This window comes from Natrix helvetica (assembly GCF_964273705.1).
Source record: "Natrix helvetica genome assembly, chromosome: 2".
Lineage (NCBI taxonomy): Eukaryota > Metazoa > Chordata > Lepidosauria > Squamata > Natricidae > Natrix > Natrix helvetica.
In genome coordinates, this window is record NC_138552.1 from 114,915,937 (window position 1) to 114,932,240 (window position 16,304).

General features: G+C 37.0%; 1 protein-coding gene across 3 annotated transcripts in view; it reads right to left on the reverse strand.

Annotated features, from left to right (window-relative positions):
* Positions 1–16,304, reverse strand: part of POSTN (periostin) — a 55,654-nt gene that overhangs the window by 31,779 nt on the left and 7,571 nt on the right. For all 3 annotated transcript variants that reach the window (XM_081940629.1, XM_081940627.1, XM_081940628.1), the window contains exons 2-7: positions 11,710–11,808; positions 10,078–10,142; positions 8,670–8,827; positions 6,902–7,066; positions 5,979–6,125; positions 2,793–2,934 (exon numbers count right to left, since the gene is read on the reverse strand). In XM_081940629.1, the coding sequence (XP_081796755.1) occupies positions 2,793–2,934; positions 5,979–6,125; positions 6,902–7,066; positions 8,670–8,827; positions 10,078–10,142; positions 11,710–11,808 (776 nt within the window). The remainder of the gene's footprint in view (positions 1–2,792; positions 2,935–5,978; positions 6,126–6,901; positions 7,067–8,669; positions 8,828–10,077; positions 10,143–11,709; positions 11,809–16,304) is intronic.

The window sequence follows — 16,304 nt, forward strand, 5'->3', positions numbered from 1 at the left end:
AGAAAGGAACTAAGGAACTTACTTGAGTAGACAAGCCTATACCATTTGTTTTAAGATTACTCCCCTTCAAGAAGTAATGGAACTAATCTGCAAAATCCACTGAACTAAAAAGGTTGACTTCACATGTGTACAAGTGTCGATTAAGGAGAATTATTCTCCATGCCATTTTTCTTTTTTCTTTAATGTATATGGGCATTTCCATTGACCAGATTTTCTTGAACCCAACAGGTAGAACATTAGACTTAATGGGTACACACCGTGTTTCAAAGGAACAGCAACACAAGAGAGAAGATGCTGCAATTTTACATTAATATTAATTAAATACTGTAATTTTACATTACAAAAGGTACTGAGGCTTTGGAAAAAGTGAAAAGAAGAGCAACTAAGATGATTAAGGGCCTAAAACATATGAAGAATGATAGCAGGAATTGGTTATGGCTAGTCTAGGGGAAAAAAGGAGTAGGGGTGACATGATACCAGTATTCCAGTATTTGAGGGACTGCCATAAAGAAGAGGGGTCACCTTATTTTCCGAACCACCAGAAGGCAAAACAAGAAACATTGGATGGAAACTAATCAAGGAGAGAAGCAACCTGGAATTAAGGTGAAACTTCCTTAACCAGTGAAACAGCTTGACTCCAGACATTGTGGGAGTTTCATCACTGGATGTTTTTTAGAAGCGATTGGACAATCACCTATCTGAAATGGTAGGGTCTCCTGTTTGAGCATGGGGTTGGACTAGAAGACCTCCAAGGTCCCTTTCAGCTCTTTTCTGATTAATGATCATGGCTGACTTGCTACGCACTGCTGCTCGCAACCAGACAACAGAAACAAGGAGGGGGGAGGGAAAGTATTGCAATGCATGGAAGCCTTGGGAGAGAATTGAGGAATGCAAGTGAGCTGATGTAGCCTGAGACCATCCCAACAAACCCAGAGTCAAATGCTGGGAAAATTTCAAGGCACTCAGATTGTTCCAAAAAGAAAATAAAGGCAATTGATTGGTGGACAATGAACAGTGGAGAGGTCCAGAGGAAAAGGGGTTTTTTACCTAGGCTGGTTTTTGTGTAAAAACTTTAGAACTGGCTTTGCTACTTCTGTGTCTATGTGGAATTATCAGTAAAGTTATATTCTTGGTAAAATAATGTCCCAGGAATTTCTTTTGCTGCATTTACCAATGGGACAGTTTTGACAGTAATATTATGGATACGGAATGATCCTATTTGTATGAAGTTTTACTGTACTAATAAAACAAGTGCTAAAATAAAACACCTCAAATTCCCAAGCCCTGATGCAATATACTGTAGAATATTGAAAGAACTGGTGGAAGAGCTGGCAGGACTTCGGTCAATTGTCCGGAAGGAGTCCTGGAGAACTGGGGGAGTACCAGAAGATTAGAGAAGAGCAAAAGTGCTCTCCTTTCAAGAAAGAAAAAAGAATAATTATTAACCAGTGAGCCTTACATGATGAAAAAAACAAAATTGCAATCTGGTACATTGAAAAACTGGACAGTGAGCAACAAAAAGTTTTTCAATTGAAAGAGGAAATATATAGGACACACATACCAGATGGAGGATTCATGTTTAAAAAAAAAAGAATTTGATTGACAAATTGAGCATAAAAAATGTTGGAGCTAATGTACTTTGAAAATGCGTTAGAAAAAGCATTTCATCAAAGCTATGTGAAGTTGTTATTCCTCTCTATTCTGCACTGATGAGATCCTACCTGGAGTACTGTGTATAATTCTGTGCAAAACATTTCCAGAATGATTTTGGCCAGGTTGTCAAGTTCAAAAGAGAATACAAATGAATAGATGAATGAATAAATGAATAGAGGTCAGGCTGAAGGAACTTGAATGTAGACATCAGACTGGTCACAGCCTGCTCCCTAGGAGAGAACAACCCTTGGTCGTTAGGTGTTAGAGGAAATGTACTTTTATTAGAGGTGCTCAGTGCAGCATGAGCAAGGCAAGCTTTGAAGGAAAACTGTGTGAAAATCATATATTGAAAGCAATCCCCAATGTCCGAATCTCTCCCCTCTGTGAGAGTAGTCCAATCAAGTTCTTTTCTGATGTTTTGGCAAACCAGTACCTCAGACACTGCTATAAATTCCTCTTGCAGGGCCAGCATCCTTGAAGGTAGGAAGATGACCGTATAAATGTAGATTTAGGGATACAAGATAGCTATGTTCAGATGTATAAAGGGAAGCTACAGTGAACATGATCAGGAATTATTTTTCCTTGCCACAAAAATCAGTTCTAGAAATAATAGAAGCTACCAACATTTCATTTATAATAGAATAACATAGTTGGAAGGGACCTTGGAGACCTTCTACTCCAACCCCCTGCTCAAGTAGGAAACTATATCATTTCAGACAAATGGCTGTCCAGTCTCTTCTTAAAAGCCTCCATTTTTATTTTAAATAAAAGGAAAAAAACATCTTGATGATTTACTAAGGAAGCTTGTGGCCTTGCTCTATTTAGAGGCGTTTTACATGAGATGGGTAAGCCACATCTCTAGGATGGTTTCCTGCATATTACAAGGGTTGGACTAGATTATCCTTGTGATCACGTCCAACTCCAGAATTCTATGAACCGATTCCAGTATAACATGCATCCAAATGAACAACTTAACAAGGAGCTTTTGATATTCTGATTTATGGCAAATGCTTTGGTGTTAGTCATAGTTATTAATATAATATGCATGGTGTGATAGGTATGACATGTATTTCAGTATTGTATTTTTTTTCTTTTGGTAATTAGGTACCAAGTAATTTTGAGTAAAGTTACTGTAATACCTTCAGAAGCCACCTTGTCCCTCATTATTCTTTCCAAGGTTCCACGTGGAAGTTTCTCAAAAGCTTCATTAATAGGTGCAAAAAGTGTATAATGCCCGGGCTTCCCTAAAGTTTCCATTACACCTGATGTAGAGGCAGCAGCCTATGAAAAATAGGGAATAAGGAAGCTTTTAAACTCTTATGCAAAAACTAATAGTATAGTTTTATTTTTTAAATGTTGCCAATTGTCTTTGACATCATACCAAAATACACGGTAATTAATTATATTGAAAAACTTTCTTAGTATAAAATATAATACATAAATGTTGCAATATGATATATTTATATACATGCAAATTGTATGTTATTTAAAGTAATTCCTATTGAATTGTGACAGATTTTCCTTTCTGTAGACCCGAAGGAGTTAGCAGAAGTGAAATTGGAACTACTAAACCATATCTTTCTAAGAACTGGGGAAGTACCAGAAGACTGGAAAATAGCTGATTTGGTTCCCATCTCAAGAAAGGGGAAAAACAGATCCTGGAAGCCATAAACCAATCAGCATGATATCAATACCTGAAAAGATCCTAGAAAAGACAATCAAGCAACGAATCTGCAAACAATTGCAAGCAGACAAAGTTATAACCAGTAGTCAACATGAGTTTGTCAAAAATAGATCATGTCAAACAAACCTCATTTCATTCTTTGACAAAGGGACTAAATTAGTGGACCAACAAAATGCAGTGGACATAGTATACTTGGACTTCAGTGAGGCTTTTGACAAAGATCACAACTTACTTCTTGCTTAGCTAGAAAAATGTGGAATAGACTACATCACCACCAAATGGATTTGTAACTGGCTGATAAATCATACTCAACTTGTAGTCCTTGAGGAAACTATATCTACATGGAGGGACGTAAGTGGTGTCTATGTTCTATATTAAACCCAGTACTCTTGAACATCTTCATAAATGATTTAGGTGAGGGAATAGAAGGGGAACTCGTCAAATTTGCAAATGACACTAAGCTGGAAGGAGTAGCCAATACCCCAGAAGATAGGGTCAAGATCCAGATGGATGTCAACAGCCTTGAACACTAGGCCCTATCTAATGAAATGAAATGTAACATAGAGAAAAGCAAAATCTTATCCTTAGGCAAGAAAAACCAAAAGTACAGGTACAGATTAGGTGAAACCTGGCTCAATAGTATTAACTGTGAGAGAGATCTTGGAATCCTAATGGACAACCATCTAAACATGAGCCAACATTGTGCAGCAGCAGCCAAAAAAGCCTAATACAATACTAGATTGCATTAACAGAGGGATAGAATCAAGATCACACAAAGTAATAGTGCCACTTTATAAGGACCAGTTTTGGTCATGCCAACACAAAAAAGATTTTGAGATTTTGAAAAGAGTTCAGAGAAGAGCAAGATGATTAGGTGCCTAGAAGCTATAATATACGAAGAACGATTGAAGGACTATATACTTAGTCTAATGAAAAGAAGGACCAGGAATGACAGGATAGCAGTCTTCCAATACTTGAAGGGCTGCCATAAGGAAGAGGAGGTCAACTTATTTACCAAAGCACCTGAAGACAAGACAAGAAACAATGGATGGAAACTAATAAAGAAGAGAAGCAACCTAGAAGGAGAAAATTCCTCACAGTAAGAACATTCAACCAGTGGAACTAATTGCCTTCAGAAGTTGTGGGTGCCCCACCACTGAAGGCTTTTAAGAAGGGACTGGACAGCCATTTGTCAGAAATAATATAGGTCCCCTGCATGAGTAGTGAGTTGGACTAGATAACATCCAAGGTCCTTCTAACTCTTACTGTTAACTTCATAAGATTATGCTTTAAGTATATGTATAGATAGGAAAAGAAAAGGGTAGAGGAACTTCTTCCTCCATTGTGTGCAACTGTCATAAATATGAAGCAGTTGCCAAGTGTCTAAATTTTGATCACATGACAAGATGCTGCAATAGTCATAAGAATGAAAAACAGCCATGTCATTTTTTTTAGTGCCATTGTAACTTCAAGCGATCACTAAATAGATGCTTGTGAGGACTATCTGTAGTGACAAGGCCATAATTGGGGAAAGGAAAAGACACCTGGAAAGCCAATAAAAACATTTTAAAAAGAGATCAGGGAGGGAGAGAAAAAATGAACAATAAATAAAGGGAAAAAGTGTTGCAGATGTAAAATAGCAGACTTGCTATCAGGTGCAAAGAATCAGGGCCATTAGTTAAGTTGCAGTTCAAATTTATTGCTCAAGCTTATACATAAGAATCTTGTCAACTAAAGTTTAGTACTAAATTAGCACCAGATATGGGTCACTGGAATTCAAGAAGGGCTGGTCTTAGATCATTTGTGGGAATGTAAAAATGCTAGCTGATGACTTGCTTCACCCTCAGTTCTGTCTGCTTTTCTACATTTGCAAATTTAATCAATATTCTAACACTGAAAATGGATCAACATAGTCCATTAATTTCACTCCTTCTCTTCAGTATCTAAACAGTGACAAAATTAACAAATTCCTTTATTTTATGACAAAAAAGCATAGCCAAATCTAAATTAGATGGTTGATCACTAATATTGCAATGCTGTTCACAATTGCAAAGACGGATTCCCCCTTCTCAACCACTTTAAGGGGAAAAAAGCAGATGATAAAAAATATTCCCAGTTTATCTGGAGAGCAGGATGCACTTTCAGTACAACACAAAGAAGATTAGGCTAAGCTCCATTCATTAGTTGTATAAATTGTCAAATAATTCATTGCCTCAGTTCTGTTTAATGGGCTTTTTACCTACTGGTAGTAGATTGAGGAGCATACAATGATTCTAGAATGGGATACAAATATGGCATCACATTTGCATTTTACATTATCAAAATGTAGCATCTGTAGCTCAAGAGGAGTGAGATTCAGATTTGTCAGTGGGAACATTTTATTTTATTTACAATGTCCCTTGATACCACTAATTCTGGAAAATCAATAGTTTTCTACATAACTTTCTCTACCACTGGCTTAATAATAGATCTGGGTGGACAGATTAATTACCAATCAAACCACTTTTATTTTTAAAATAGTATTTTACTGTACTATCTTCTTCCATTACATGCAATTTAGCTTGATTTTTAGTTATAGAGAGAGACACAAACTATTTTAAAAGACAAGATTCAAAGAAAATAAGATTAAATAAAAACTTACTCTGAGAGACGAGAGATCATCTTCAGATTCAATGAAGTCTTGAATAGTATTACCAACTGGAGTTAGCACACGATCAATTACATGAACAACACCATTTGTAGCAATTTGATTGCCATGGCTGATTCTGGCACAATTAACAGTCACAACCTAAATTGGAAGAATAGCATGAATTAATGTTTATTATAAATTTGGCTTCCCAACTTTTACCAAAGAAGCTTTACATAATCTTTTTTTTTCAATTAATTTTATAACTTGCTTATGAAATTTGGGCTGTTTGTTTTTAAAAGTTCAGGGAACAATATAGCTGGAACATATTTTGTAACATAGCCCTTTAAGTTACACTTCATTTTGTGTGACTGAAAAAATGATAGCAATCATAATTACTGAACTGCTTTCATGTAGATTGTTGTCTGAGTACTAATCCAAGGATTCTAGTAAGATGTGCAACTTAATTAGACTCAATGAGAGTTTACCAGTATTTGAAGTGCATCAACACTGTGTCCATGGGACAACTACAGTAATAAATATCAATAGAACAGTGGTTCTCAACCTGTGGGTTGGGACCCCTTTGGGGGTCGAACAACCACCGGAAAACACATATTAAAGAGTCGCAGCATTGGGAAGGTTGAGAACCACTGCAATAGAAGGTCCCTCAAATGAAGTTCTTTGGACACCATTTTTACATATTTTAAATACACAGGAGTTTTAAAATATTGCTTTTTATTATTTTGTATGTTGTTTTCTATTTTTGAAAATCATCTTAACATAATAATACATGACATCTTATATGAACAAATTACTCACATGAATTTCAAGGGAAATTTAAACTAGAACACTGAATCTTAGATCTCTTTCCAAAATGTATGATGTAAGTGGTGCAAGCCACATCCTATTGTCCATTTATGTTATACAAATAAGCTTACCCCATTGGGATAGTGATTTATATGCAGTTTTTGATTGTTGTACATAGACACCAGAGTCATGCCATTCCGAAGGTCCTTTGTCAACATCCGTTTGTTTACCATATGGTTGTGGAGAGCATTATACAGTTCAATGTTTACATTTTCAATCAAACCATTGTAGATTTCCTGGAGGCAGGGTAGTTGAAATCAGAGAGATATTCCATTAATATTATTTCAGTTAGCTAGTGAGATATTTTTAACTACTTTCTGAATCTTCTTACTGACCAGCCTACCAGTGATTTCATTGATATAGCCAGTACTTGGCAACAATAACAACAGGCTAAACATTTCCTTCTTTGAGGATAGCTTCAACTTTCTGCTCCAGCCTACAGCCTTGATATTTTCTGGACACCTCACAATTAAGTACAAAGCAGGCAACCAGAGAAGATCAGCCACATGATACTACTGCTGCCTACCTACTTTATTTCAGTGTCCTACTTCTTCTGCTAAGCTTGTTCTTCTTACAGCTCATTTTCTTGGTAATCTTTTCATTTTTTATATCCTCTTTTTTCCATCTAGCTTTTCTCCTTCAGAAAAAGTTTATTTATATCCACTTCCACCTTTTTCTATTCCTCCCTACCTCATTAGCAAAGATTTTCTTAGATCAGGGGTATCAAACTGGATTTCTTCGCAGGCCAGCTCAGCATTGTACTTCTCCTCCGCTGGCTGGAGAGAAGGGACAAGCACCTCCTACACTTTGCTGGCCAAAGTTGGACACGGGAGGGGGGGAGTGATCCATTTTGGTCAGCAGAGTGTTGCAGGAGGCGGTCCAGGCTGAAAATGGGGCATGGGAGGCAACGTGCACTCTCCACGCCCCATTTTGGCTGCCAGAGGCACCATGGGCTAATCGTTTGCTATTTCCAGACCGGCCCCATGGGCTAGATTTAAGCACCCTGGAGGCCAGATCTGGCCTGCGGGTCTTGAGTTTGACATCCCTGTCTTAAATCAACCTGCCATAATACTTGCCAACTCAACACTGTCCCTTTTTGGGAGAGGGGGTGGTTTAGAAATCCAAAGAAATAAATTATTATTATTATTATTATTCCACTGTCAGAAACTGTGTAGTCTCTTAAGCTTTGTCCTCTTTAATTTAGTCTATACCTAGCTTCTTATTTTCATTTAATGTATCAACGCTGGGTAATTGGAAAAGCCTAAAATCAGGCAAAATAAGCCTTTACTGGGCATTCTCTCCATTTCAGTATTAATTCCATTTTCTAAGATTTAATGAAAACCTGAGGGAGGATCATGGGCTCTCCCTATATAATCTTTTCACTTTAGGTAGAAACATAGGAATCAGCAATTGGATAACATAATCATAATTTTACTTGTTACATGGTACATTGGGAAAGACATGATTAGTTGTCACAATAATACATTTTTATTACAATAAAATAGGCTATAAAACACATTTTCTGCAGCCTAGTCTTGTGAATTTCAAAGTGTGCCTTTCTGAAGCCAGAAGTTGTATTCTAGAAGCTACTGTGAAAATCCAACTCTGTTATGTTCCAGCCATCTTATCTCATGCCTGCAATGCTAAAGACTGGTTATTTAGAGTTATGTGTGTACACGCAAGTGAATTTACGAATATATGTGTATAAAGTTAACCAGAATCAATAATTCCAATAATATGTACAAAGCTGAGTGTTAGTATTTCTTCATTCATAATTTATTCATCTATAAATTTCTTAGCATTAAACATTTCTTTAAAAATCAAAATTGATATAATTACACGATCTAAAAGATTCCAAGCTTCATTGCTTGGTGCAAAGAATGTGTAAGAGCCAGGTCCTTCAATTTCTTCCTTCAGTTTCGACATCTCAGAATAACGTTGAGTGGAGATAGCTCCTACAATGCCCAAAGTACCAAATATGTGGTCTATTGGAGCCACTGAAAAAGAAAAATACCTTATAGTTATAAAATCCTTTTCTAAATTAGTTGCTCTTTTTCTAGTGAATTATTAATGGAATTTACTGAAGTATTGAGATGCTTCCTCTTTTAATGTCCGGATTTTAATGCAAATAAAGTTCCTTAGGATCTTTTATGTTGATCCATTACTTCAGTAACCTAGAATTTTTTCTGGCCTGTAAAATCCAAGAAGGTAGACAGGACAATATTGTAGATTATCCTCTGCCTTGTGCAAGCTTGATCTGTGCTTATCCTGGTCCAACTTGCACATGGCAGAGGATCATCAAACTTCTTTTTTATTATGTCTATAAAGCTGCTGAATCATCCAACAGAGTTGTCAAGAATACCCAACTTTAAATCAACATTTCAGGCTGTAAAGGAGATGCCATTGATGTCTTAGCACAGTGTCTTGAAACTGTCAGGATTTCTGTCAGAAGTAGAATTGAACTTTGACAAGGTTCAAGTACAGTTTGTACATCAAAGCTCTCCATCAATAGCAACGTTATCTCTGGACAAGCAGGCATTACCTTTGAAAGAACAGATTTATGATCTGGGATTCTTCCGAATTCATGGCTTTTGCTAGCTAAAAAGGCTTTGGGCCTGGTTTGGCATCTATTATGACTCTACTTAGCACAAGATGGCCTAAGTCTGTGATGGCGAACCTATGGTGCAAGTGCCAGAGGTGGCACACAGAGCCCTCTGTGTGGGCATGAGTGTCAGAGTCCCTGAAACTCAAAGACCAGCTGGACGGTCTGCATCTGCTTTCATGGACCAGGTTTCCAGCAGACACAACTGGTCTTTGGGTTTCCGGGACTCCGGTTTGTGCAAGGACCTGCTGGCTGGTGCACATGTATGCACCGGAAATCAGAAGAGCAGCTGGCAATGGTGCATGTGCCACAGAAAGGGCTCTGTGTGCCAACTTTGGTTTGCCATCACGGATCTAGGGGGAATCTATTCCTAATGTTCTACCATTGGGAAATAAAGGGAGCTGAAACAATCAGACTGTTGGTTGCAACACCAATAACCTGGAATAGTGTTTCTGTAAAGTTCAGTCTGGAACCATCATCTGGTTCATTAAAGGATAAAAAATAGAGCTGTTCTGGGGCATCTTTTAATTTTTTTCAAGACAGTCTTCTATTTCTATAGATGTTTTAAATTTGTCAAATTAATTATGGTGAATACAAAAGTAAAAATAAATAAATTGGGTTGAGAAAATAGTTCCATGATAATACCTGCAGGACATCCTCGTTCTCCTTCCATCTTCATATAGCCAGGGCAGCACTCATATAAAACCGTCCTGCAGAGTACCAATGCAATATTATTTGATCTTCCTAGGTCTTAATATTTATTTAGTATTGCTTTTAATGTAAACATATTTGAAGTGGGTTAGAGGAATTATATATAGATAGGTAAGAATATATAAAAATATAGAATTTATAAAATATATAAAAGCAAAATGCATAATAAAAAACTATATTAAAGCAACAATAAGAACAGATGAATTAAAAGCCTGCAATCAGAGTAAAAGCTAGGAACAAGAGTGACACATAGAGTAAAAGTAACAGACAGTTTAAAAAGGGATCCTGGATTTCCACAAGGAGGATAATTACGGTAATCATTACTGAAAACCCTGCATCTGAAATCCCAATAATTTATATCATGCATTTAATTTTCTTTGAGATGCTCTCTAAGCCAGTTTGCAGTACTTAGAGAGCCTTATTTTACCATTTATTAAATAACATTTTGTTCTCAAAATGGGGCATGTCATTACTTAATTGCTCAGTATTCCTTTATGCTCAGGACCATATCCTTGAATAAAAGAATCTCCTAAATTCCAACAGTCATCCTCCTTCAAGTCATTTATCCAATTTCAATTCTATTTTGCAGCAACAGAGTTGGAAGCAACAGTTTTGTTTTGCAGTTCTAACATTTTATAGCAACAATCAAAACAAGTCAGTCTTTATTAGTCATTATAAGTTCAAAATAAATACAGATTTCAATATATAAATGTTGTACAACTCAAGGAGTTCTAGGTTCACATAACCTAGATAGAGCTTTCATGTCATTCCGGTAAAGATTAACTTTAATTTATAAAATTTGTTCTCTGAGATATATATGCAGATAGTCCTTGTTTATTGACAGAAACAGAGACTGGGAATGCAGTCATAAGGCACAACATTATGTGACTTTACAACAAACAAAATCAATGGAAAAGCTGACAGGAATTAACGAAATGTTGATCATGTGTCTATGTGATGCTGCAATGTGATTGCAACAGAGGTGGTATTCAGCAGGTTCTGGAGAACCGGTAGCAGAAATTTTGAGTAGTTCGGAGAACTGGGAAATACCACCTCAGACTGGCCCCATCCCCATCTATTCTCTGTCTCCTGAATCCCAGCTGATCAGGAGGGAATGGGGATTTTGCAGTAACCTTCCCCTGGAGTGGGATGGGAATGGAGATTTTATAGTATCCTTCCCCTGCCATGCCCACCAAGCCACACCATGCCCACCAAGCCATGCCCACCAACCACACCCACAGAACCAGTAGTAAAAAAATTTGAATCCCACCACTGGATTGCAAACAGATTGTCACATGACCAAATTGCAATCAGATGACCACAAGGGTACTACAATAGTCACAGCTACAAGGACGCATCAAAAATACCTCTCAGCATTATATGAATAAGTTTGAATGGTTGCCAAGTGAGTGATCATTTAACAAGGGCTATCTGTACATTTATTTTCATCTAAATAGTACCATAAAAATCAAGCTGGTTCTGTTACACAGACACTATAGGTAATCCACACAAAATCAAATAATAAAATTATAAGATATTGTTATAATAGTCTTGAACAAGACTTACGCTTTCTTTCCACAGATGGCTCCCTGGTACCAGTTCCTGCATGTGCTGAAATATTTCTTATGGGTTCCCATAACTTGTTGGAGAGCACAGACATTTGGCCTGGAAGAAAGAGAAAAGGGTCTATGTGATGCATTCCTTTACAACCTGAATGTTTACTTACAGGTACTTACAATATTTATATACTGCCTTTATGGTTGTGAAAGTTGGACCTTTAAAAAGCAAGAGGGGAAGAAAAATCAACTCATTTGAGGTGTGGTGCTGGAGAAAGCACTGCATATTCCTTGGACAGTTAAGGTGACCAGCAAGCAATGGCAGATTCCTTCAAGTATGCATTTCTCATAAATATTTCTGTGTACAAGTTGAATAGTATAGGTAACAGGATGCAACCTCACTGAGTGCTTTTTCCAGTTCTGAACCATTTTGTGTCTCCATATTCTGTTCTTATAGTGGCTGCCTAATCAAAGTACAATGATTGAATGAGCTGGATTTGGTGTGGTGATATTCCCGGTTCTTTGAGACAGTTTCAAGGCTTGTCATGGTCAACATATCTGTAAGCTTTTGTGTAGTCAATGAAGAACATATAGAAGTCTTTATGGTATTTCTCTACTTTTCCCATCATCCAATGCAGATTGGCAATATGATCACACATTCCTCTCCCTTTCCAAAATCCTGCTTGTAGATCAAGCAGTTCTCTGTTGGCAGTTGGATTCAAACATGACTAGATGATCTTCAAAATAATTTTCCTCACATGTGATATCAAGGCTATGGTTTAGTGGTTGGAACCGTCTTACATATCACTTTTCTTTGGTATTGGAATAAATATCAACCTTTTCCATTCTTTTGGCCACTGACCAGACTTCCACATACTTTGGCAAAGTGCTGTCAGTGCTTTTGTTGGCAGTGGTCTCAGCAACTCAGCAACTTTGTGGTTAGGCAACTGGTTGGGTGCCCACACTACTTCCTCCTCCAGGATACCTGGTTCCATTTCTGGTAGGTCAGCTTCTCTTCTTATGGCTTGGCCTTGTTTTCGTTTATGCAAAGTTGTTCTGCATAGTCATCTTTGTCTGAATGCTTGTTGGTCATGCAATTCCTGCCAATCCTGTCCTCTAACCATAGCCTTTCTTACCATAAAGGGGTTTCTGGCCCTCTTTACATAAATGAAACACTCTCTTGTATGACCTCTCATGGCTCCTGCCTCCATTTTTTTACATTGCTCAGCCTAGTACTTTTCTTTATATTTTCTTGCCTCTTTCGGGAACTTTGCATTTAGTTTTCTCATTTCTTCCCTATCATCAATAGTGTTTGTTTCGTTCTCTCTTCTGCAGTCCCTATTGTAGCTTCTGATATCCATTTGGCCAATTTCATTGGTTTCTTGTATGTAATATATTTTTGGGCTACTTCAGTAACGGTTGTTTTTATTTCTTCACATAATTTATTTGGTTGCCTTTCTGTGATATTAAGCAATTGAAATTTGTTCTTAACTTCAGTTACACATGCCAGGGGAATCTTCTTGACATCAAATTTCTGAATCATACGTGGTCGTTTGAGTTCATGGTGGGACCCACAATCTGCACCAGGGAACATTTTCATGATAAGACGAAATGTTTCCACTTCTTATGGCAAAGTACGTAGTCAAATTGGTTTCAATGCTCTCCATTTGCTAAAATCCAAGTGTATAGTTGCCACTTGGATTGTTCAAATCACATGTTCATTATCCTTAGCTGATGTTCATGACATAGCTGAATAAGATGCTCTCCTGCCTCTTTTTTTTTACAAGTTTTATTACTTTTTTCTTCTTTTTTCCAACATACATACTTTATGGACAGAGTGTTTACCAGGTGACATCTTATACATCACATTCATAACCATAGTTTCAATGTATTCTAATCTTCCCACTTTTGTCAATATTCATCTCTTTTATATAATCCTTTGTCTTTTTCCATCAATTCATTTAGTCTTACTTTGCTAAACACCTTTTTTGTCTTCAACTAATCACTGTTAATTCATCTTAACAAATAAATCATTATCACAATATCTTTTTTTACACATAGTTAACATCACTGTATGTCCTGTATTTCTTCTTCTTTTTTACAGTTTTTCCAGTTGTTTACCTTATTTCTTCTTCCCAAAAAATATCTCGCAAATTCCCTTTCCACGAATCATTAATATTTTAAATTCCCAACATTAATTACATTCAAAATTAATATTATTAAATTGTCTACTTTCACATTCAAATCCACTGATCTACCTTATTATATATATTTACTAATATTTACCCTATTATTATGCCTCTCTTCTATTGACCTTTTCCCGATTATCCATCATCTCTTACTCTTTTAAGGATCCCATTTTAAGGTGATTTTTTATCTGCCTTTTATCCCACTCTCTTGAAGTCTTATTCCTCTTTTTTTATTTTTGGATGTGTTGCGCGTTCTCTCCTTTATCCCTTTCATCTTTTTAGTTGTATTATTTGCGCCCCCCTCACCAAAACTCCCACTTGTTTCTGCAAAGTGTTTCCCTTTTTATTTGTTAAGTGCTTCTTTTTTGAGGAGGGTTTTATTTGCACCCCTCTCACCAAAACTTCCAGTTGTCTCTGCAAAATTGTTTCCCTTTTTATCTTTTAACTGCTTCTATTTGGGGGAAGGTTTTCCCTCTTTCCTCTCTACTCTTTATACCTTTCTCTGAATTTCCATAATATTGTCCAATTGATTCCTGTTTTTCATTTCTTCCTCTTCTATACTTTTAACTTCTTTCATTTAAATTCACCCCTTCAAATTCTATTTCAATTTACTTTTCTGTTGTGTAAACAAACTTTCTATCTCTTTGTTGTCTATCAAGGATTCACACACTTTTTTAGCATCAAAAATATTTCTCTATATATCTGAAACTCCATTTTATAACAATTTAAAAGGCATTTACAACCGCCCCAATTATCTCTTTTCACAATTGACCCGAATTTAAAGTCTCTTAAGTTTCCTTGTTTTTCTTCTTTTCTTCAATTACTCCTCTTCTCTTCAAAGGTAGGGTGTTCTACTGAGTTAGCATACTCCAATAGTAATCCAAGTCCAAAAACAGACAAATCCAGTTATAAATTAGCTTTCTTCAAAGAGAACAGACAAGAAAAAAAGAAAAAACCACACACACAATCCTTAAATTTTCTCACAATTTCCAAATTGTCTTCTTCTGTATAGCCAAGATCAGTTCTTCCAGCTGCTGCTTCTCTTGTTTTGCCTATTAAAGTCTTAGTATATATTGCGCTCACCAAGCCAGCTACGCTTTGAATATTGTAGTACTTTTTTCCACCAGTAGATGCCACTCTGAATTTCTGTTCCATATAAGATAGTCTAAGAAATACGGCTGATTGTCAAAATATCCAGGGAGTTTAAAATACACATAAATAATGCTGTTTTCTCCCAAAAATCATTTTTCTAGAGTGTTTTACTTTCCCCAACTTTCCAAATGCAAGAATTCCTCTGGGGCTTTTTACTTTATAGTCTCAAATTCTCCTTTTCTTTCCAAGTGCCAAATAGCCACTTTTCTAAGCTCCAGAATTTCTTTTAAAACTCCAATTTTCAAAGTTCCAAAGAGTTTCTTAAGTGAGAGTTGCAGTTATCTCACCCAGTTCAAGCACTCTGTCCAAACACCGCTCCAGCTCAGTTCTTAGGCTCGGTTGTCCCAACTTTGAGGTGACCATAGGAAAATGGCCACCGCTCCTGCTGCCAATTGGGAGAATTGTTTCTGACCTAGCGAAGAAATTGCCAATTCCTCATGGTCCATGAAAGCATTTACTTTCTTCACCATCCCTACAAGACAGTTATGGTCCAAAAGCCTCCTGGCAGCAGGTACTGGCTGAATTTTGCGAGGGTCATCAGAGCTCCGCTAATTTCCAGTCCATTTCCGCTGTGACGTCAACTATAAGTCCTCCTGCCTCATTTGTTCAGCAAGGCCAAACATGCTTATGATTTCTTCCATTTCTTTTGCATTGAAATCTGCAGTAATATAGACAATGTCTTTCTTTGCTGTGTGTTTCAAAGTTTCCTGAGTTTCAACGCAGAAGTCTTTGATATTCTCTACTGCTGAATTTGCAGTGGGAGTGTAAGCTTGCAGAATTGTCATGTTGTGAGGTTTTCTGTTGATCTGTCCTATCATTGACCGTTCGAAAACTTTTTATGGTTCTGTCAATTTTTTATGCAATATAGTATGAAACCCATTCCTCTTCTTCTGATGGTATCATTGTCCAAGTAGTATACCATATGACCATCACAGTTGATGAAGCCACAGCCAGTCCAATGAACTTCACTGATGCCTAGTATATCAATGTTGAGCCTATTCATTTTGTTCTTAACAATGTTTAGCTTTTCTAGATTTAAATCATTGACTGTCAGCCTCTGCTACACTTGCTTACTATCGGCTGCCATAGGAACGGGGAGGGTGAGGGCATGGTATTGGGGAAGGGAATTATATTGTACTGGAGGAGTCTTGTTCTCACCATTTTCTGCACATGCTGGTGGCTGATGTTTGGACTTGGTCAAAGCCAACCGTCTTGCATACCAACTTGATGAGGCTGTTTGAAGATGCACCGCACATGTCACCTT